At 36.6% G+C, this 24,704-nt stretch overlaps 3 protein-coding genes across 3 annotated transcripts; 2 read left to right on the top strand and 1 right to left on the bottom strand.

Moving 5' to 3' along the window:
- The first annotated feature begins 8,903 nt into the window (after window positions 1-8,903).
- Window positions 8,904-9,840, top strand: LOC139429445 (uncharacterized). Its single transcript, XM_071195207.1, has 2 exons — window positions 8,904-8,963; window positions 9,029-9,840. Coding segments are annotated over exons 1-2 (813 nt in total). The 5' UTR covers window positions 8,904-8,962.
- A 5,756-nt stretch (window positions 9,841-15,596) lies between these two features.
- On the top strand, window positions 15,597-17,097 carry LOC139429394 (uncharacterized). Its single transcript, XM_071195116.1, has 3 exons — window positions 15,597-15,662; window positions 15,722-16,812; window positions 16,867-17,097. The coding sequence occupies exon 2, from the start codon at window positions 15,722-15,724 to the stop codon at window positions 16,712-16,714; it is 993 nt and encodes a 330-aa protein (XP_071051217.1). The 5' UTR covers window positions 15,597-15,662; the 3' UTR covers window positions 16,715-16,812; window positions 16,867-17,097.
- Window positions 17,098-20,655: 3,558 nt separating this feature from the next.
- LOC139429444 (uncharacterized) lies at window positions 20,656-22,869 on the bottom strand. The gene has a single exon (XM_071195206.1). It carries the CDS (start codon window positions 22,867-22,869, stop codon window positions 20,656-20,658), a length of 2,214 nt encoding a protein of 737 aa, XP_071051307.1.
- Between the last annotated feature and the right edge of the window lie 1,835 nt (window positions 22,870-24,704).

Below are 24,704 nucleotides of genomic sequence, written 5' to 3'. Positions count from 1 at the left end.
CTCCAACATGTTCCAATATGTCATTTGACCCCTGAATATCACAAATATGGTCAACAGAATTATCGGAACCAAAAGTGATAGAAAGTTCAAACATGGCTCAGAACGGCGTATAACGTCATAATATCACGTTTTGGGCACATTTTGTTTTTTATCTCCAACATGGTTCAACATGTCATTTGGCTCCTAAATATCACAAATATGGTCAGCAAAATTATCGGAACCAAAAGTGATAGAAAGTTCAAACATGGCTCAGAACGGCGTATATCGTCATAATATCACGTTTTGGGCACATTTTGTTTTTTATCTCCAACATGCTCCAAGATGTCATTTGGCGCCTGAATATCACAAATATGGTCAACAGAATTACCGGAACCAAAAGTGATAGAAAGTTCAAACATGTCTCAGAACGGCGTATAACGTCATAATATCACGTTTTAGGCACATTTTGTTTTTTATCTCCAACATGCTCCAATGTGACATTTGGCATCTGAATATCACATATATGGTCGACAGAATTACCGGAACCAAAAGTGATAGAAAGTTCAAACATGGCTCAGAACGACGTATAACGTCATAATATCACGTTTTGGGCACATTTTGTTTTTTATCTCCAACATGCTCCAATATGTTATTTGGCACCTGAATATCACAAATATGGTCAACAGAATTATCGGAACCAAAAGTGATAGAAAGTTCAAACATGGCTCAGAACGACGTATAACGTCATAATATCACGTTTTGGGCACATTTTGTTTTTTATCTCCAACATGCTCCAATATGTTATTTGGCACCTGAATATCACAAATATGGTCAACAGAATTATCGGAACCAAAAGTGATAGAAAGTTCAAACATGGCTCAGAACGGCATATAACATCATAATATCACGTTTTGGGCACATTTTGTTTTTCATCTCCAACATGCTCCAATGTGACATTTGGCATCTGAATATCACATATATGGTCGACAGAATTACCGGAACCAAAAGTGATAGAAAGTTCAAACATGTCTCAGAACGGCGTATAACGTCATAATATCACGTTTTGGGCACATTTTGTTTTTTATCTCCAACATGCTCCAATATGTCATTTGGCGCCTGAATATCACAAATATGGTGAACAGAATTATCGGAACCAAAAGTGATAGAAAGTTCAAACATGGCTCAGAACGGCGTATAACGTCATAATATCACGTTTTGGGCACATTTTGTTTTTTATCTCCAACATGGTTCAACATGTCATTTGGCGCCTGAATAACACAAATATGGTCGGCAGAATTATCGGAACCAAAAGTGATAGAAAGTTCAAACATGGCTCAGAACGGCGTATAACGTCATAATATCACGTTTTGGGAACATTTTGTTTTTTATCTCCAACATGTTCCAATATGTCATTTGACCCCTGAATATCACAAATATGGTCAACAGAATTATCGGAACCAAAAGTGATAGAAAGTTCAAACATGGCTCAGAACGGCGTATAACGTCATAATATCACGTTTTGGGAACATTTTGTTTTTTATCTCCAACATGTTCCAATATGTCATTTGACCCCTGAATATCACAAATATGGTCAACAGAATTATCGGAACCAAAAGTGATAGAAAGTTCAAACATGGCTCAGAACGGCGTATATCGTCATAATATCACGTTTTAGGCACATTTTGTTTTTTATCTCCAACATGCTCCAATGTGACATTTGGCATCTGAATATGACGTCATTCATTGACCACATATATGGTCGACAGAATTACCGGAACCAAAAGTGATAGAAAGTTCAAACATGGCTCAGAACGACGTATAACGTCATAATATCACGTTTTGGGCACATTTTGTTTTTTATCTCCAACATGCTCCAATATGTCATTTGGCGCCTGAATATCACAAATATGGTCAACAGAATTATCGGAACCAAAAGTGATAGAAAGTTCAAACATGTCTCAGAACGGCGTATAACGTCATAATATCACGTTTTGGGCACATTTTGTTTTTTATCTCCAACATGGTTCAACATGTCATTTGGCGCCTGAATAACACAAATATGGTCAGCAGAATTGTCGGAACCAAAAGTGATAGAAAGTTCAAACATGGCTCAGAACGGCGTATAACGTCATAATATCACGTTTTGGGCACATTTTGTTTTTTATCTACAACATGCTCCAAAATGTCATTTGGCGCCTGAATATCACAAATATGGTCAACGGGATTATCGGATCCAAAAGTGATAGAAAGTACAAACATGGGTCAGAACGGCGTATAACGTCATAATATCACGTTTTGGGCACATTTTGTTTTTTATCTCCAACATGCTCCAAGATGTCATTTGGCGCCTGAATATCACAAATATGGTCAGCAGAATTATCGGAACCAAAAGTGATAGAAAGTTCAAACATGGCTCAGAACGGCGTATAACGTCATAATATCACGTTTTGGGCACATTTTGTTTTTTATCTCCAACATGGTTCAACATGTCATTTGGCGCCTGAATAACACAAATATGGTCAGCAGAATTATCGGAACCAAAAGTGATAGAAAGTTCAAACATGGCTCAGAACGGCGTATAACGTCATAATATCACGTTTTAGGGACATTTTGTTTTTTATCTCCAACATGGTTCAACATGTCATTTGGCTCCTAAATATCACAAATATGGTCAGCAGAATTATCGGAACCAAAAGTGATAGAAAGTTCAAACATGGCTCAGAACGGCGTATAACGTCATAATATCACGTTTTGGGCACATTTTGTTTTTTATCTCCAACATGGTTCAACATGTCATTTGGCTCCTAAATATCACAAATATGGTCAGCAGAATTATCGGAACCAAAAGTGATAGAAAGTTCAAACATGGCTCAGAACGGCGTATAACGTCATAATATCACGTTTTGGGCACATTTTGTTTTTCATCTCCAACATGCTCCAATGTGACATTTGGCATCTGAATATCACATATATGGTCGACAGAATTACCGGAACCAAAAGTGATAGAAAGTTCAAACATGTCTCAGAACGGCGTATAACGTCATAATATCACGTTTTGGGCACATTTTGTTTTTTATCTCCAACATGCTCCAATATGTCATTTGGCGCCTGAATATCACAAATATGGTGAACAGAATTATCGGAACCAAAAGTGATAGAAAGTTCAAACATGGCTCAGAACGGCGTATAACGTCATAATATCACGTTTTGGGCACATTTTGTTTTTTATCTCCAACATGGTTCAACATGTCATTTGGCGCCTGAATAACACAAATATGGTCGGCAGAATTATCGGAACCAAAAGTGATAGAAAGTTCAAACATGGCTCAGAACGGCGTATAACGTCATAATATCACGTTTTGGGAACATTTTGTTTTTTATCTCCAACATGTTCCAATATGTCATTTGACCCCTGAATATCACAAATATGGTCAACAGAATTATCGGAACCAAAAGTGATAGAAAGTTCAAACATGGCTCAGAACGGCGTATAACGTCATAATATCACGTTTTGGGAACATTTTGTTTTTTATCTCCAACATGTTCCAATATGTCATTTGACCCCTGAATATCACAAATATGGTCAACAGAATTATCGGAACCAAAAGTGATAGAAAGTTCAAACATGGCTCAGAACGGCGTATATCGTCATAATATCACGTTTTAGGCACATTTTGTTTTTTATCTCCAACATGCTCCAATGTGACATTTGGCATCTGAATATGACGTCATTCATTGACCACATATATGGTCGACAGAATTACCGGAACCAAAAGTGATAGAAAGTTCAAACATGGCTCAGAACGACGTATAACGTCATAATATCACGTTTTGGGCACATTTTGTTTTTTATCTCCAACATGCTCCAATATGTCATTTGGCGCCTGAATATCACAAATATGGTCAACAGAATTATCGGAACCAAAAGTGATAGAAAGTTCAAACATGTCTCAGAACGGCGTATAACGTCATAATATCACGTTTTGGGCACATTTTGTTTTTTATCTCCAACATGGTTCAACATGTCATTTGGCGCCTGAATAACACAAATATGGTCAGCAGAATTGTCGGAACCAAAAGTGATAGAAAGTTCAAACATGGCTCAGAACGGCGTATAACGTCATAATATCACGTTTTGGGCACATTTTGTTTTTTATCTACAACATGCTCCAAAATGTCATTTGGCGCCTGAATATCACAAATATGGTCAACGGGATTATCGGATCCAAAAGTGATAGAAAGTACAAACATGGGTCAGAACGGCGTATAACGTCATAATATCACGTTTTGGGCACATTTTGTTTTTTATCTCCAACATGCTCCAAGATGTCATTTGGCGCCTGAATATCACAAATATGGTCAGCAGAATTATCGGAACCAAAAGTGATAGAAAGTTCAAACATGGCTCAGAACGGCGTATAACGTCATAATATCACGTTTTGGGCACATTTTGTTTTTTATCTCCAACATGGTTCAACATGTCATTTGGCGCCTGAATAACACAAATATGGTCAGCAGAATTATCGGAACCAAAAGTGATAGAAAGTTCAAACATGGCTCAGAACGGCGTATAACGTCATAATATCACGTTTTAGGGACATTTTGTTTTTTATCTCCAACATGGTTCAACATGTCATTTGGCTCCTAAATATCACAAATATGGTCAGCAGAATTATCGGAACCAAAAGTGATAGAAAGTTCAAACATGGCTCAGAACGGCGTATAACGTCATAATATCACGTTTTGGGCACATTTTGTTTTTTATCTCCAACATGGTTCAACATGTCATTTGGCTCCTAAATATCACAAATATGGTCAGCAGAATTATCGGAACCAAAAGTGATAGAAAGTTCAAACATGGCTCAGAACGGCGTATAACGTCATAATATCACGTTTTGGGCACATTTTGTTTTTTATCTCCAACTTGCTCCAACATGTCATTTGGCGCCTGAATAACACAAATATGGTCAGCAGAATTATCGGAACCAAAAGTGATAGAAAGTTCAAACATGGCTCAGAACGGCGTATAACGTCATAATATCACGTTTTGGGGACATTTTGTTTTTTATCTCCAACATGGTTCAACATGTCATTTGGCTCCTAAATATCACAAATATGGTCAGCAGAATTATCGGAACCAAAAGTGGTAGAAAGTTCAAACATGGCTCAGAACGGCGTATAACGTCATAATATCACGTTTTGGGCACATTTTGTTTTTTATCTCCAACTTGCTCCAACATGTCATTTGGCGCCTGAATAACACAAATATGGTCAGCAGAATTATCGGAACCAAAAGTGATAGAAAGTTCAAACATGGCTCAGAACGGCGTATAACGTCATAATATCACGTTTTGGGCACATTTTGTTTTTTATCTCCAACATGGTTCAACATGTCATTTGGCTCCTAAATATCACAAATATGGTCAGCAGAATTATCGGAACCAAAAGTGATAGAAAGTTCAAACATGGCTCAGAACGGCGTATAACGTCATAATATCACGTTTTGGGCACATTTTGTTTTTTATCTCCAACTTGCTCCAACATGTCATTTGGTGCCTGAATAACACAAATATGGTCAGCAGAATTATCGGAACCAAAAGTGATAGAAAGTTCAAACATGGCTCAGAACGGCGTATAACGTCATAATATAACGTTTTGGGCACATTTTGTTTTTTATCTCCAACATGGTACATCATGTCATTTGGCGCCTGAATAACACAAATATGGTCAACAGAATTATCGGAACCAAAAGTGATAGAAAGTTCAAACATGGCTCAGAACGGCGTATAACGTCATAATATCACGTTTTGGGCACATTTTGTTTTTTATCTCCAACATGGTTTAACATGTCATTTGGCTCCTAAATATCACAAATATGGTCAGCAGAATTATCGGAACCAAAAGTGGTAGAAAGTTCAAACATGGATCAGAACGGCGTATAACGTCATAATATCACGTTTTGGGCACATTTTGTTTTTTATCTCCAACTTGCTCCAACATGTCATTTGGCGCCTGAATAACACAAATATGGTCAGCAGAATTATCGGAACCAAAAGTGATAGAAAGTTCAAACATGGCTCAGAACGGCGTATAACAACATAATATCACGTTTTGGGCACATTTTGTTTTTTATCTCCAACATGGTTCAACATGTCATTTGGCTCCTAAATATCACAAATATGGTCAGCAGAATTATCGGAACCAAAAGTGATAGAAAGTTCAAACACGGCTCAGAACGGCGTATAACGTCATAATATCACGTTTTGGGCACATTTTGTTTTTTATCTCCAACTTGCTCCAACATGTCATTTGGTGCCTGAATAACACAAATATGGTCAGCAGAATTATCGGAACCAAAAGTGATAGAAAGTTCAAACATGGCTCAGAACGGCGTATAACGTCATAATATAACGTTTTGGGCACATTTTGTTTTTTATCTCCAACATGGTACATCATGTCATTTGGCGCCTGAATAACACAAATATGGTCAACAGAATTATCGGAACCAAAAGTGATAGAAAGTTCAAACATGGCTCAGAACGGCGTATAACGTCATAATATCACGTTTTGGGCACATTTTGTTTTTTATCTCCAACATGGTTTAACATGTCATTTGGCTCCTAAATATCACAAATATGGTCAGCAGAATTATCGGAACCAAAAGTGGTAGAAAGTTCAAACATGGATCAGAACGGCGTATAACGTCATAATATCACGTTTTGGGCACATTTTGTTTTTTATCTCCAACTTGCTCCAACATGTCATTTGGCGCCTGAATAACACAAATATGGTCAGCAGAATTATCGGAACCAAAAGTGATAGAAAGTTCAAACATGGCTCAGAACGGCGTATAACGTCATAATATCACGTTTTGGGCACATTTTGTTTTTTATCTCCAACATGGTTTAACATGTCATTTGGCTCCTAAATATCACAAATATGGTCAGCAGAATTATCGGAACCAAAAGTGGTAGAAAGTTCAAACATGGATCAGAACGGCGTATAACGTCATAATATCACGTTTTGGGCACATTTTGTTTTTTATCTCCAACTTGCTCCAACATGTCATTTGGCGCCTGAATAACACAAATATGGTCAGCAGAATTATCGGAACCAAAAGTGATAGAAAGTTCAAACATGGCTCAGAACGGCGTATAACAACATAATATCACGTTTTGGGCACATTTTGTTTTTTATCTCCAACATGGTTCAACATGTCATTTGGCTCCTAAATATCACAAATATGGTCAGCAGAATTATCGGAACCAAAAGTGATAGAAAGTTCAAACACGGCTCAGAACGGCGTATAACGTCATAATATCACGTTTTGGGCACATTTTGTTTTTTATCTCCAACTTGCTCCAACATGTCATTTGGTGCCTGAATAACACAAATATGGTCAGCAGAATTATCGGAATAAAAGTGATAGAAAGTTCAAACATGGCTCAGAACGGCGTATAACGTCATAATATCACGTTTTGGGCACATTTTGTTTTTTATCTCCAACATGGTTCAACATGTCATTCGGCTCCTAAATATCACAAATATGGTCAGCAGAATTATCGGAACCAAAAGTTATAGAAAGTTCAAACATGGCTCAGAACGGCGTATAACGTCATAATATCACGTTTTGGGCACATTTTGTTTTTTATCTCCGACTTGCTCCAACATGCTATTTGGCGCCTGAATATCACAAATATGGTCAGCAGAATTATCGGAACCAAAAGTGATAGAAAGTTCAAACATGGCTCAGAACGGCGTATAACCTCATAATATAACGTTTTGAGCACATTTTCTTTTTTATCTCCAACATGGTTCATCATGTCATTTGGCGCCTGAATAACACAAATATGGTCAGCGGAATTATCGGAACCAAAAGTGATAGAAAGTTCAAACATGGCTCAGAACGGCGTATAACGTCATAATATCACGTTTTGGGCACATTTTGTTTTTTATCTCCAACATGGTTCAACATGTCATTTGGTTCCTAAATATCACAAATACGGTCAGCAGAATTATCGGAACCAAAAGTGATAGAAAGTTCAAACATGGCTCAGAACGGCGTATAACGTCATAATATCACGTTTTGGACACATTTTGTTTTTTATCTCAGTAGTATAGATTCGCCGATTCAAGAACCTCCTCCTCGAACCTGCGTTCTAGGAGGAGGTTCTTGAATCGGCAAATTTTTTGGGGGTCAGAGGAGGTTCGATGAGGAGAGGAGGTTCTTGAATCGGCGATTCTTTTGAGGGTCGGAGGAGATTCGATGAAGAGAGGAGGAGGTCAATTAACTTGAGAAGGTCATGTTATTTTGACGAAATTATTAAAAATTTATCTTTATTAAAAATGTATCTTTATTTAGGTTATGTTATTAAAAATTTATCTTTATATGTAACCTGTTTACCTAGATGAAAACAATTACTATGTTTATCCTTCGACGCTTCTCAATGAACTGTTAATGTTTTCGATATATCTCTTAATTTATTATTATACACAAAGGTATTCGGTTTTGAGATATGTAGGTATACAAATAAGTGAGTCATAACTTACCTGCGAGATATTTTTTATTTTATTATGTAAAGGTGTACGGGTATTTAAGAATATGCGAGGAGGTTCTTGAATCGGCAAATTTTTTGGGAGGACAGGTTTGAGGAGGAGGTCAACTAACTTGTTAGTAGTAGATGAGTCATGATCCACCTGCGAGATATTTTTTAAGAGCTTCTTAATAAATTTGTCATGCGTTTTGTCTGACGTCTCACGATATAATGACATGTTAGAACATGTATAATAGATATATTCGGTAATGATGTGAAATATTACTCCCCCCACCAGCAACCTTATGTATTGCTATAAATACAAACGTTGGTCGAAGTTGTACCGCAGAGTGTTGTGCTTCAGAGTAAGGTTTTTGTGTATTTAGTACATATTAAAAATATCGTGTAGATTTTTGGTGCATTTAGTACAGAGGATTTTTAACGTAACGAGTAAGTAATTCAAATGTAATACAAGTAGATAATGTACTAATGTAAACAATAATATTGATGTTTAGTGGCAACCAGACCGAACCCCAAATGTCCAACTAAGAGAGCTGCTGTAAATTCATTTGAAAAGGGTGAAAATAAAAAACCTGCCCGAAACATCAAAATGGAGGGTAATTGTAATGAGACAACTGCAACAAATGTGTCGCTAGGAAGTGATAATCAAAGAAAAAAGGATGTGGTATTCGATGGAATTAATTTGTTGGCTTCCGACTTAGCGGAGTACGTATTTCCTAGCAATCAACAACATTATGTAGAAAATTGTGGAAAGTTACCTTTCACAAGTAACGTAGTATTAAATGAAGCAGTGAAAAATAATCTCCAAAAAGGTAATCAAGCGCCATTATTCTCCGAGAGTACATATTATTTAAATAAAAGTCGAACGAAATGGATATCGGTTGGCATGTCTGCCAATCTACATTTTGATCCGGTTATAAGATTAATGGGAAAAGGACAATGCATAACTTTTACCGAAGACGAATGGAAAAATGTGATTAATAGCAGACAATTGATTATGAATAGTTTTGTTGGTGATTTATCGGCACCACCACATTTCGTTGTAAGCGGCGTGACCTGCAGCAGCCAATGGATAGAAAATGTACGAAAAGTGTTGAAAATGGAAAGGGGGTCAGAAATATTTTACCTGGCTTACGACTCGTTACACGAATTGTGGAAACTTAGCGATTTAGTTTCGAGTAGGGTAGAAGTATTAAAGTGTATGGAATATAAAAATTATTACGATAGCGTGATCGATGTGGTATCAACAATGCAAGGTGATATAAAATCGCATATATTGGTTGCTTCAAACGGTGCACCAAGTTAACATTTGTGCGTAACTAAAGAACTGCTCGTATACGGTATGGATAAGGTATTACTGGATTTAGATTTGCACGCATTAATGAAGATGTGAAGTGAATAAAATGGAAAAAAAAGTGACGTTTTGCGAATCGAAAAATAGAGTGTACCGAATGCACACTTGGACGTTTGCTTACAGACAATCAAGGATAAGTGACTGGGAAGAAAAGATGTTGGACGGAATTAGATTTAAGACTAGGATAAGAAACGTAAATAAGTTATTAGAAAAATATTTAGATGTAGATTATAGATTAAATATATATCAAGAACGTTTTAGCATTGTAGAGTAATCGAAATGTTTTTAACTGAGTAACAATTAATTTTTAGGATATTAGTAGATTTAAGTGTAGCTGAATAATAATAATATTAATAGATTTAAGTATAAATTAAGAGCAAAACTGTTTTTGTAAAATATTTAAAAGGAATAAAAGCTTAAAGCACAACAGCAGAGCTTCATTTCTAGTTTTTAACTGTGAAGAAAAGGAAGAAGGAGTGAAATTATAAAATGAATTTGTTAGAACCTAATCGTAACAGTTATCGTTTGACAGGCAAACGAATTGGTCGAGGATTTTTTAACAAGTTGATAGATAAACTTCCGATAGAACTTCATTTGCCAGGATATAATTTTTGTGGACCGGGTACCAAGTTGGAAAAGAGATTATCGAGAGGAGATCGAGGCGTGAATCCATTAGACGAAGCGTGTAAGAAACACGATATAGCATATACGGTCAGTTCAAATTTAAAATTTAGACACGACGCAGACAGAGCATTATATAAAGCAGCGAAAGAACGAATACGAAATAAAGAGTCTACTCTTGGAGAAAAAGTGGCATCGTCCGCAGTTGCCGCCTTAATGAAAGCAAAAGTAGCGGTCGGTATGGGCGTAGGTAGAAAAAGAAATCGTACGGGTCGACGACCTTTAAAAAAAGTCCGAACGCGTGTAAAGCGTGGTGGAGCTATATCTTTTGTAGATGCACTTCGATTCGCTCGCAACGCAATATCGAGATCAGGTGCTAAGAATTTGTTGACAAACGTTAAAGCGGCGTACGGAGCTTTGAAAAAGATAAGAAAAAGAATTTCCGAACCTAGAGGTCGAGTTATTCGAATTCCGAAAACTGGAGGATTTTTACCTTTAATTCCCCTGTTCGCAGCTTTAGGTGCCCTAGGTAGTATCGGCGGTGGTGCTGCCGCTATTGCAAGAACTATAAACAACGCGAAAACAGCTAGAGAGCAATTAGATGAAGAACGAAGACATAACAAGGCTATGGAAGCAAAGGCCGTAGGTAGCGGATTTTATATAAAACCATATAAGAAAGGTTGCGGTTTGTTTATTGAAGGAAAGGGGAATAATGTTGGCGGCACAGGTTACTTCAATAAGCCCTATAAGAAAGGTTGCGGTATAACCACTAGTTCAAAAAACTAGTTCGAATACCTCGTCGTGCGTTAACTAACGTCGAGTTGGAAAAGTTTGCGAAAGTACTAAAAATTCCACATTTTCGGGGTATATTTATGAGAGACAATCTCCCGAGTAAGATTAAAAAGAAGGAAAGAGGTATTGTTAACTTGGATAACTTGAAAGGACGAGGGACTCATTGGGTCGCCTATAAGAAAGACGACAAGGACATATACTATTTCGACAGTTACGGTGATTTAAGACCGCCATTAGAAATTGAACAATATTTGCTGTCAGACGGTAGGGGTGGTCAAGTAAAGTATAATTACTGTCGATATCAAAGAGAAATAGATCAAAATTGCGGACAGTTGTGTCTGAAGTTTCTAAGTAATAAAAGAACCTATTAGAGTCTAGAGACGTTTAGACGTTCAGAAGTAATGGAGAAAGAAGCAATACACACGACATATACATTTACGTTGACTGGAAAGTCATCTGAATTGACTTGTAATTTTAATCCTCCGATCTATTTGAACGAATTTGGTAGTTACGAGTTGGCTCTTTTGAATTTCGAAACGTTTAATAGTTTAGCAAACGTTAATAAAAACAACAACGTAATCCAATACGAAGATAAGACAGGACATTTTAAAAACAATATAATAGTACCTGTTGGAACGTACGATATTGATGATATTGCCGAGTTCGTGAATGAACAGCTAGACAAAAGACACGCTAAAAGTGTCGTAATAAGGATTAAGGGGAATAATAACACACAACATTCTTTAATAAAAAGTACCCGTCGAATTAATTTTGCATGCGATAATTCTATAGGGCCGTTACTTGGCTTCAAGCCTCAAATATTACCTAGAGATACGGAAGTGGAATCCGATTTCGTAGTAAACATAAATAAAACGAACGCCTTACAAATTTATTGTAATTTAGTGACGGGATCGTATAATAACGGAGTTCCCGTGCACGTTTTATATCATTTTTTCCCAAACGTTCCGGCAGGTTTTAAAATAATCGAATCACCACAACTACCTATTTATTTACCGGTTTTAACGAACGTGATTAGTAGCTTAACAGTACGTATACTTGATCAGGACGGAAACTTGGTAGACTTCAGAGAAGAAGAAATAACAGTGAGAGTTCACCTGAGATCGATAAATTGAATTATTTAAATTTGACTAACGTTATGACAGTGTTATATCAAAACAAAAGAATGCGGTGGTCAAGAAGAGACAGAGCGAGAAAATTGTTTAATGGAGAAAACTATAAAGCGCGCGTCATCAGTCAACGTAGCGGCAGTAGAAGACGATCCATTCATCGATTATCACCAGTCAATCGAAGGTATTTAGTTCAGTTAGGATACGAAGTGTTAAAGTAATGGACATTTTAAAAGTAACGGATAAGATAAAAACAGATCACTCTATCGTAAGTTATGAATTCCATTCGCATCAACCGTTTGGATCGACCACGTTCGATAACAATGACGAAATTAGAATTTCAATTCCGGAAATAGATAATTATACTTTACCGAGCGAGAGTTATCTATACGTCGAGGGTAGCGTTCGTAAGTTAGCCGCGGACGGAAGTATAACAAAAGATGCCAGCGCAACGGGGCAATTGGTTAACAATCCCGTTGCATTTATGTTTAGCGATATTCGATATCTTATTAACGGAGTACATGTTGATGGTGTGCGGAACGTCGGTATAAGCTCATGCATGAAGGGTTATTTCTCATCTACGCAGAACGAGGTGGTGAAATTAGAGAACGCCGGTTGGCACATAAAACCTTGGAAAGATGATATAGCGGGTGTTTCAAAGGCTTTAGATAAAAATGGAAATTTCGGTCTTAGCGTTCCGCTAAAAACGTTGCTAGGATTCGCAGAAGATTTCAGAAAGATCATGATGAACGTTCGACAGGAACTTGTGCTAATTCGCGGACACGATGATACGGACGTCATCTTTCAACCAGCAGCCGCTCCGAACGACGAAAAATTGAAATTGATCATTAATAAAATTATATGGAGAGTTCCTCACGTGGCGGTGGGATTACGCGAACAGTTGGCATTAACAAAACTATCAGAAAGAAACGTAGACATTCACGTTCCTTTTCGATCGTGGGAAATACACGAGTACCCTCAATTACCTCAAACTACGAAGCAATCTTGGGCCGTCAAAACTGCTCCACAATTGGAAACGCCTAGATTTATAATCATCGGATTTCAAACAAATCGAAAGGGTATATTTAAAGGAAACATGGCATTATTTGATAATATAAACTTAACGAACGTAACCGTTTTCTTGAATGGAGAACGTTTTCCGTACGATAATTTGAATGTGGATTTTGATAACAATCACTATGCGATTTTGTATGATATGTATTCAAGATTTCAGCAAGCATACTACTATCAAGAAAGCGAACCTTTGTTTTCACCGGAAGAATTTAAAACTTACGCGCCGTTAATTGGAATCGATTGCACGTATCAACAGGAAGCAATACATAAAAGCGGAGTAGAAATAAAAATCGAGTATTCAACGAAAAATCCAATTCCGGAAGGTACGACAGCTTACGCATTAATTCTGCATGACAGAGCATTTGTGTATTCGCCTCTTACGAAAATGGTTAAGCAATTAATATAGTGGTACTGTTGAAGCAACGTCATTTAGTGTATCTCTAAACATCGAAGGAAACGTTTGCATATAGTGGTATATTATGGATATTATGGTTTTTCAAAGGGATTTTATTATTTTGGACATTCAAGGTTTCACGATAAACGATGAAGAATTTATCCCAAAGGAACTGGCTTCTTACGACAGTAATCATTGTATAAGTCATTACGTGTTTCAACCTAGTCGAAGCTTTTCTTCACTATCTACCAAATTTCGCAATACGGCGAATTGGTTAATGAGTCATCATCATTGTATTGATTGGAACGACGGGTTTGTTCCTGCGTCTCGTTTCGATGAGATCGTTTATTATTTGTGTCGTTCGACAAAAGTAGCGTACGTAAAAGGACGTGAGAAAGCTACATTTTTAAGAAGAATTTTAACAATACCGGTAAAAGAATTGCCGGAAAATGAATGCAAATTGGAGGTTGGTGCGCCGATGTGTCCCTATCATAAAAAGAGACCAAGTATGTGCTCCTTATCGAATGTTTTTTATTTATTTTCATACGTATTCAGACATCTATAACTATATGTAAACGAATTGAGAAAGGCAGACGGGTAGTAGCGGTAGAGCAGTTCAAGATGGAACGTCTTTGGCGGTTAGTTACCAGATTGGGACTTTCAACTTTTATAATTAATAAAGTGTGGGATATTATGGAAAGATACGAATCTGATTTATCTTTTGCGAATATTAAAAACTACGAATTATGTTATTTACCAATCGATTATTATATCAATAAAGTAAAGCCATTAGATTTGGCGGCGGTTTGGTTTAAATTACCGTTGAAGTATAGAAACGATGAGCGATTACAAAGCAAGCTGCCCTGTTTTGAACATTATAATTTGCCTCATTGGGAAACGCATATTGATGGTCCACCATCGGCAAGAAAGGATTGTTCTTTATGTATGGTTTAGTATATAAACATTGTCAGTTATAGATTGTCAGTTATAGATTGTAAATTAATAATAATAAAAGATTGTAAAAAGTGTAAAAAGTTGTTTTAATTTAAAAGAAAAAATAGTTAATCTAAATGAATACATGGTATGTATACATTGGGTTGGGTTGGTATGACTTGGGTTGTACATTGAAAAAGTATTAAATTGGAAGAAAAAAAGGAAGAAAGAAAGGAAGAAAAAGGAAGAGAGAAAAAAAAAGAAAAAGGGAAAAGGATTGTTTATTGAAGCTCCTCCTATGCTCCTCCCATGCTCGTCCTCAGGCTCCTCCCAAAGTGGAGATGGAAGAGTGGGGATGGGAGTGGGGGAAATCTAAAATCTCTTTTTTTGCTGTGTTTTATTTGGTAAGTAACCTTTTCTACTTCCATGTTTATATAATATATTCTTGCTTTATTTCATCATGACAGCTCGTTCTACTTTGTTTTTGTGAGTACAACTTGTTTATTTGTTTGTTATGTTAAATTGATATTTTTTTCCCAATTCCTACAGGAGCTTACTGCTGATCAGTTCGATTAGACCGATCAGTTTTTAACATCGTAATTTCAGCAACTTTTTTCTGGTAAGTATAGTCTCCTTTCTTGACATATATTGTTTTTAATCTTGTGTTTTTCATTCCTATAGCTCCTTCTATTTTTTCAAGTTAACTTTTATTGGTAAGCATAACTTTATTTTTTCGAACGTTTTATCATTCATATCGTATCATTCAGCACTTTGTTGACAAGCACCCTCTGCAGTTAGATTTTAACGTGCAACTGTATTTTTCATCAAGCGATGTAAGTATACATGTTTTTTTTATTAAAATAAAATTAATTAATTTTATTTTCTTATCAAGATGTCTCAAGACGGTTTTAGTCAAATTGATTTAACTGCTCCGGGTTTCGCCAGCCAGGAATCCTTTCTGTTAAACAGTTTTGACATAAACCTGTTGAACATGTCGACTGTTGAGAAGGCTCTGGATCCAAACGTGCAGCCTAATGAGCAGCCGATGGATCCAAACGTTGAATCTAATGTGCAGCAAGCTACGGCGCTTCCAAACATCGCAGGTTCCTCGAAAGTCGACGATAAGAATGTGAAACACCTTTCACTTTCACTTCGTCGAAAGTCGGGGAACCGTGAACACCGGAAGAAGGGTGCAGGTGTGTGGTTACCGCCAGATAAGTATAGAGAGCTTCGACGGGAGACCCGTGCTCGTTCGCGAAGTACCAAACACAAGCGTGTGTCAGTTGAACCTGCGACTCTGTCAAAGGTTGAAGTGACACACTCGGAAGTGGCTAGCGGCGATGAGTCCAACGACTCTCTTTCTTTAATGGCGGTATCCCAACACTGCACCGAAAACCGGACATACCTTAAAGCTATTAATGCAGCTTTTGTTTCTAAGGCTTCTTCTTCTAAGGCTTCTTCTTCTAAAGCTTCGTCGATTCCCACTCCCCCTGCTAACATAAACATTCCTACCATAGAAATTCCCTCATTAAGCCCGAAAGTACAAATCTTAAGGGTGGACACAATTCCCGCTACTTCAGTCATTTCCGATGTACCTGCCAGCCTTTTTTCAAATGCAATGTGTGCAGCAGTAGAAACAACCAAAGAGGAGATTTTGACCGAAATTAATATTTTGTATCAAAATTTTTATAAAGACCTTCATGCAAAGGTACTTCAATTGCAGACCTCTTTGAGAGAACTTGCACAGTTTAGGGAAGGGCTGGCGTCGAGTTCTAACCACTCTTTAACAACGTCACTCGACATCACCGTTGCAACATTAACCGTTGAAATGAAAAAAGCAGAATTCATTTTGTCTTCTTTACATACTAATAACTTCCCTTCCTAGCTAAAAAGATGTCCGGTAGCAACAACTTCGGGAGGGTGCTCACGTTGGAGCGAAGAGTTGCGTCATTGGAGGTCAAAGTAGATACCCTGTTTCAGCTGGTAGGCTATATCTATAATCTTTTTTGCACGTTTTTAATTTCATAATCTTCTTAGGTAAACAGTATTGTCTCAGAGTCGGCAGTGGTGAGAGGGCAGGTGCATGTTCAAAACATGCACATACACCATTGTTCGACTGGGATAGAACCTCCGACACCGACACCTGCAGCGCCTCCGCCCCCGTATGAAGTGCGGGATGAGCAGGAAGAGGAGGAGGAGTGGTAACCATTTTTCCTCCTCTTCCTTAGGTTAGGTTAGGTTAGGTTATGTTAGGTTAAATGGTTAAGGTATTATACTTATTATTATTATTATTATTCTTTTTCTTCTTAAATATATGTATATATAGTTTCTTTTGCTATATTTTCATTCAGTCTTATCCAATTCATTTAGTACGAGAATCATGATCGACGAGAAATTAAAATGTTTACCGCAACTTCTAACACTGCCTATAGTAAATTTTAGTAATGGTTCGGTCGAAGAACACTTTACAAGACACAGCAATTTATTTGGTGGAAAATGTAAGCGAGGTTTAATTGTAGGACCCTCAGGTGTCGGAAAAACAAATGCTATGTTATCGCTTTTAGTTGCACGTAATGGGTTGCGCTTCCTAAACTTGTACTTATGCTCTAATTCGTTATACCAAAATAAGTACGATTTTTTAAGACGTTTAATTGAACCTATAAAAGATTGCGGTTACTATGAATTTTCTAATATAGACGAGTTCATTCGACCGGAAGATGCGAAAGAATATTCGGTAGTCGTATTTGACGATGTTTCCTGTACAGGTCAAAATGTCATTAAGGAATTTTTTTCGTATGGTCGACATAAAAACATTGATTGTTTTCTAATTTGTCAAAGTTATAGTGCAATTCCAAAACAATTAGTTCGCGATAATTGTAACTTTTTGGTGTTATTTAAACAAGACTTAACAAATTTAAAACACGTATTTGAAGATCACATAATGAGCGATATGGAGTTTCATCGGCTAAAGGAAATTAGCGATGCTTGTTGGGAGAATAGACACGGCATCCTAGTTATTGATTTAGATTGTAGTGTATCTAAGGGACGTTACCGTAAGGGTTTTGATAAATTCATTGAAGTTTAAAACTAACGACTTCAGCTGTACAGTTCGTAGTAACTTCACATACATCATACAATGAACAAGACGATAGCTGCAGAACTTATCGCGGCACGAGAAGTCGTGAGAGACAAAATTCGTTCTTTAAAAGAAGACTTAGAGGAGTCAAGGATTCGGTCGGAAACCGCATATGCACCCATCGCAAGGCCCTTACAGGATATTGTCGCAAAACTTGACACTGCGCCTTTACTATCCATTCCAAAACGAAGTTTATCTCCAAAAGAAGAAAAATTGATATCTAAGATACAACGCTACTCGCCGGATATTTCTGACGTACCAGCTAAAACCGAGACCGAATATTTTATTCGAAAACCGAAAGTTCCATTAAAAGAACAACGACGAAAATTTGCTACATCGACTCCTGAAAAAAGGTTGGTATCTTCTCCCACGTCTTCTCCTCTTGGTCCATTAGCTCATGCAGAAGAAGTATATGAAGTTCCGCCGGGCGAAGAAGAAGAACTCCTCGATTCTAGCGAGGATACCGGAGCTCTTATTTCGGACGCACATAATCGAATAGAACGACTTAAAGATGAAATAGAAGAAAGATTGGAGTCTCCAGAGGTACAAGCCGCTTTGAGTCAGTTTCATCCTTTGCCCAGAACGTATATTGTTGGTTTAACAACTGATTTAAAAGATGATTATGATCGTTTATACGGTGTTCGCGAAACTCCCGAAGGTTTCTACATTGGAGTCAGTCCTGTTCACTTTGAGGATCAGGATATTCACGTTGGAAACTTCAAATATACGGGAACCGTTGGTTTATATGATTTACTATTTAAAAACGAACCGGGCAAATTTACAATTCAGGACATGCGCAACTACAAAGATATCTTACTACGTTCAAATGCTCCGTACATTAATTACATTCCAGAGGCAGGTATGACTACTGAGGACGACAGTGGGAAATTTCAGAATATTATCAAGCCTATCGTTGAAGGTAACAAACCCAAGGTGCATTGGGCTAAATACTGGCCGAATCCGAAGAAAAAAGTCGGTGGTGCATTACAAAAACAAGTCGTTCCTGGGGCTCTTATCGAATACGAGTATTGGGACGATCCCAACGAACTTGTCGACAGACTGCGTTTGTTGATGGCCTCGCAAACTGCAGGTCATTCTGCACATGTCAATGAAATATCATCAATAATATCGGAGCTAACAGAGGCCGAGATTATACGTTAAAATATTATCATAAATATACGACTCTCACATTTTTTGTTTTAAAACACCGATGTTTGTGAACTAGAGCAGATGAGTTTAAGCAAGTTCGGAAAACATTCGTCTAGTATGACGATCGATAAGTTTGGTAAACACGTACACGGACACAACATTGCTGCTCATTTTAATAAACGTGAAAACTTACAACGATATTTCAAACAACCAACTATACTTACGTTTAGCGGAGATGGAACTACGGATACAATGGATAATTATTACATTATTCAAAATTTAGGTTACGTAAGTAAATATATAAACTTTTTATATATTGGTGAAATAGTGAAATACCGATTTGAAGGAGATGTTGAAATGATTATTAACGGGAGTATCTTCGATCCAAATAAAAAGTTAAATGTTCTCTTCTTTGGAGATAAAATAGTTTGCAAACCCACAACGAAGACCACTTTACTCAAGAAACCATTTATGGTAGAACTGCTCATTGAAATATCCAGAAAATGAGCGATATTAAAAGGTCCGTCGTAAACGAGTTGCACGCGTCCGCGAGGAAAAAGTATAAACGCAGACGTGTTATTATAAAAGGTTTAACGGACTTATTTCAAGCTGATTTAGTGGAGATGATACCTTATTCAAAAGCAAATGGTAATTTTAAATATATTCTAACAGTTATTAATGCTTTCTCAAAGTATGGATGGGCTGTACCACTAAAAAACAAAACTGGCAAAGAAGTTACGCGAGCTATGGAAACAATTCTATCGGAAAAGCGGAAAAACATACCGAAGAATCTGCAAACGGATAACGGAAAAGAATTTTACAATGAGGATTTTAAAAAGCTCATGTCACGATATCACATCAATCACTACAGTTTATTTTCCAATTTAAAGAGTTCTATTGTTGAACGGTTTAATAGAACAATAAAAGAAAAAATGTGGAAAGAATTTAGTATGCAAGGTAACTATCGTTGGTTGGAATTGCTTCCCAAATTAATTCTGGATTATAACAACCAAGTTCACAGGACGATAGGAATGAAACCTAGCGAGGTAAATAACAGAAACGCATCGACACTGTTAAAAACTGTATATAATTACATAAAAATTGTCGATCCTTATACCAAAAAATTTAATGTCGGTGATCACGTCAGAGTGAGCAAGCATCGACACGCCTTCACCAAAAACTATACTCCCAATTGGTCTAACGAAGTGTTTACAATACATTCTGTTCGTAATACTTTCCCAACAACATATCTGCTCAAAGATGCATCCAATGAAAAAATTATGGGTGGTTTTTATCGAGAGGAATTACAAAAAGTTAAATATCCTGACGTCTACTTGGTGGAAAAAGTGCTACGGCGAAAAGGAAATCAAGTGTTTGTGAAATGGTTAGGATTAGGTCCGTCTCATAATTCTTGGATCTCAAAAACTAACGTTCTTTAAAACGTATAAAGACCTATTTAAAAGTTTACAAGACTTTATTAACAATCGAACATTACAAATACATTATTATTATTATTCTTTACAATTTTTTTTAAATTAAATTCATTTATTCGCATTCAATCTTTTTATCAACCAATGACCCCACGCCAAAGTATTACATCCGTTCGGTAATATGTATCGTTTATCATCGCACGATGAAAGAGCAATTTTATTCTTTAATTCGGTATACATAGTATGAAATTCTGACTTAAAAATGTACATTTTTTTATGAACCGATCCGCCACATTCAACCACACGTTTATAATCGGTCACGCTTAAATGTTTATCTATAACATATTTCTTTACTCCTTTAGCCTTCTTTACATTATCATTCAACAAGGTGATGCAGTACGCCTTAGCTCCTGTTCCAACAAATGACGTTATGCACCTGTTTGGATATTCATCTTTCATTCTTCCCAACACAGATCGACCGCGAGGTATATTGTGTATATTCTCTAACGGATAATTGGACGTGTCAAAAAATTCAATATTTTCTTTTATATCCTCATATACATTGGGAGTAGTAATTTCTAGGATTAGGGAATCAGTATCGGTGTATAAAAGTGTTATGTTATTTCCATATTTAACTTTTAAGTAATCATAGAAGAAGCTGTACATTACGGTTTTCGAAAGCTCTAATATACTGAAACCCACATACAGCGGTTTGCAATAACGAACTTCCGCGACGTTCAATTGAACGGCTATCAAATTATCGCAAAATATTTTCGAAGATTTAAAATTTGGTTTAGCTATTAGGGCTTCCACGCCCGGTTTCTTATGACGACATTCCCAGTGGGTAACTAGTCTTATATCCACTCGCTTTTCCACATTTTCCATTGTCTTACCGTATACGATGTTATTCATTGCTTTGTAATGATTTTTTTCAAATTCATTCTTAGCTTTCGCACGTTTATCGGAATTGAAATCGATGTAGCTCCGCATCCAGTTGGATTGTTTAAATTCTAATACTCTGTAAATCTTCGTTAGTTTCAATCCGAACTTAATACACTGCTTTAGATTCACGTAATGAATGATATATTTTGTTTTATTTTCCAAATTTGCTATTAACTTTGCATTTTTTGAACCTGGCGGTACAATCCGTTCTGGACAAAATGGCAAATCGTTGTGTTCATCATGTATTGCTTCCGGATACTCTAAATCTACCTCGAACACGTAACCCTTTTCGGAATCGTCTTCCGTATTGTAAATATCTAACTTTTGAATCTCTTCATCTGATAGCCATCGAAATCCCCCCGTCGGTAATTTTCGTCTCATTGCGTGTCCATACAAATTCGTAGCGTCGAGATACAAAATATAAGATGGGTCTTTGGTTTCATCAAATTCCATCATTAATTTATTGTTAGCCTTCGCACTGCGTTTAGTGCACATACTTAATCCACCGCGAATACCATTTTTAAAGAAGTGTAACATGTCTATGTCCGTTAATAATTCTAATTTTACCCCTGTCATTCGTAATAATGCATCCCAACCGAAGCCCGGCGCTGTGAAGTAATGACATGGATCTAAAGAGTAATACTTCATCGAGATGGTTCGGAAATTCTCAAATACGTCCGCCAAAAGTAAAACGTCAGACGTTAAATAAATGTCGCTATATTCGCCTAAAGTGCGACAGTTAAATAAGTTCCACACCGTTTGTGCACGACAATAATTTTCTTCGGTTATACTATCGTCGCATAAAGTATTGTAAAAACTACTTCGATCTGGCAGAGCGGTAAGATTCAGCTTTTCGAATGAATCCACAAAGGAATACGGAAAAACTCCTTTCTGACGTATAAGTCGAAACTGTTCTTCGTTCCTAAAATATTTTCTGATTTGAACGCATTGGTTGTCTTCCAAAAATGAACCCAACTTCTCTAGCGATAAAGCCATAAACCTAAATGAATCCACAAATCTCAATTTCATATGAACCCGCCTTAGCTTTCCCTTGCTGTCAATGTTTTCTCCTACGATAATTTTTTTCGAAAATGATATATACTTTTCTTTATTCTGTGCTATAACGTCCACGTCTTCTTCTTTTAATGCCATATCTTTCACAAACATATGACAATCGTAGTTCGAAAGATTGTGAAAGAATATCGGTATGAACTTTGGTAATTGATAATTGATGTTACATACAGCATGTGCGGGTCCTCTATACAACCCAGTTAGGTGATCATGATCGCACACTTTATTACCTTCTTTTATTTTGTGCGAACAAATGTGACAGATATCCTGCATCTCATGTATTAATCTATCAATAGGTGGTAATGGGAGCATTTCTTTTGGTTGGCTTAAATAATTTTTGTATATATTCAGAACGTCATGTTCCAACTTGCTCATGAAAATTTGAGCAGCATTACATCCGCGATATATTTCAAACTTCGACAATGATTCGTCATATGAACATTTTATATAATATGCAAATGCATAAGGTTCGTGTTTGAAACATTTGACGGAGTATGAATTATCATCGTTAAGTTCTGTTGCTTCCGCATCGGCGATCGGTTTCTGTAATGCTTCAAAATCTGCATACACCACGAACGGTATTTTTAATTGTCGTTCAAAATTTTCGAACTGTAGTATATTTTCCTTTTCTTCATTTCCATATTTATTTATTTTCAAATTTGTTGTTGGTAAAATTGCCCTTACCTTGCTGCAATCGTCACTTTGATGACGGATAAGTTTATTTTCTGACGTAAAGAATACCAAGCATCCGTCGCAAATATACTTTTCATGACCATTCTGCGATGATTTTGACAGATTTTTTATCCAACAATAGTGACTATTCCCGGAATCATTTGTAACCAATAATAAATTTATATGTCTTTCTTCTTTTTGTCGACATATATACATTGTAATTATGTCATAATTCATAACACCGTCTTTAAAATACTCATTTATTCCATATACATTAATAGATAGTTTGTTCTGCTTTTCAAATACAGGTATATCTCGTAATTTAACTGGAAAAACAATATTTGAATAGTCTAAGCCGCAGTCTAGGTAATTCGGATACGAAGATGTCCTCTGTGGTAAACCGTTCGGTTCATGTAGTGCGGATGTTACAGCCCATGCAAAACATGCATCATCCGCGTTTTGTATATTTATCACAGCACGCTTTGCTTTTATTTGTGATGGTAGATCGATGTAATTAGATGCTCTGATAGGATTATATTTGTTTAAATTTAACTCCATATAGAGAATTTGCATTAAAGTCCATCCTAAATAAAATATTGAAACATTTATTTTATAATATATAGGTATATTATGTCACATTACGCTTACCTGAATCTCGTTCCTGGAATTCTGACATTTTTGATGAAATTTCATCAATAAATTCCTTATATATTTTATACAGATCCGACGCTAATGATACTACCTTATTTTTCGTATTGAATGATTTTATTTCACAGTCTTCCTTTGATTGTAAAAAATACAAACCAAAACATTCCATATTTAATTTTACACTTCGGTGAATATCGATTGCGCTTTGTATTAGATTTAGTATTTTTTCTCGAATTCTATGACAAAATTCATCCAAATCCACAAAAAAACCTTCTTCACTTATTCGATAACTGACAATTTTGTCACCGAATGCTCCAGCTATTCTCTCCACTCCGTCATCGATTATAACAAAAGCGTTACGCTTGTGTGCGTTGCTTCGTATATGTGCAGAGTAACATTGTCTATTTACATAATCATCGCAAGCCTCACATTTTACTGCTTTTGGAATTTGCGGTGCGTCAAGCTTGATTCTCTTGCCAATACAAGATAATCGTTGATGTCTTTTTAAATTGTCAACTCGAGTAAAACTTTTTCCACAATCCTCACACACGACCATTTTACAATTTAATGTTGTACACTTCTACTTGTTATGAAAGAACTACGTCAATACCACATTTCGCAGGCGTTTATAAACCCTCACCGCTCCTGAAACTTATTGGGGAGGAGGAGGATGCATCGAGTGCATTTGTATACATGTATATTTATAACTCCGTATACCTCTGCATAATAAATTAAAAAAATATCTCGCAGGTAGATCATGACTCACTTACTAGTATTAAGTTAATTGACCTCCTCCTCGAACGTATCCCCCCAAAAAATTTGCCGAT

This window comes from Onthophagus taurus, chromosome 3 (assembly GCF_036711975.1).
Source record: "Onthophagus taurus isolate NC chromosome 3, IU_Otau_3.0, whole genome shotgun sequence".
NCBI lineage: Eukaryota > Metazoa > Arthropoda > Insecta > Coleoptera > Scarabaeidae > Onthophagus > Onthophagus taurus.
The sequence above is the reverse complement of the archived record's forward strand: the minus strand, read 5'-3'. Positions and strand labels throughout refer to the sequence as shown.

Coding starts and splice junctions, on each gene's coding strand:
- LOC139429444 (XM_071195206.1), bottom strand. CDS start 22,869: ATGCTCCCATTACCACCTATTGATAGATTAATACATGAGATGCAGGAT.
- LOC139429394 (XM_071195116.1), top strand. CDS start 15,722: ATGTCTCAAGACGGTTTTAGTCAAATTGATTTAACTGCTCCGGGTTTC.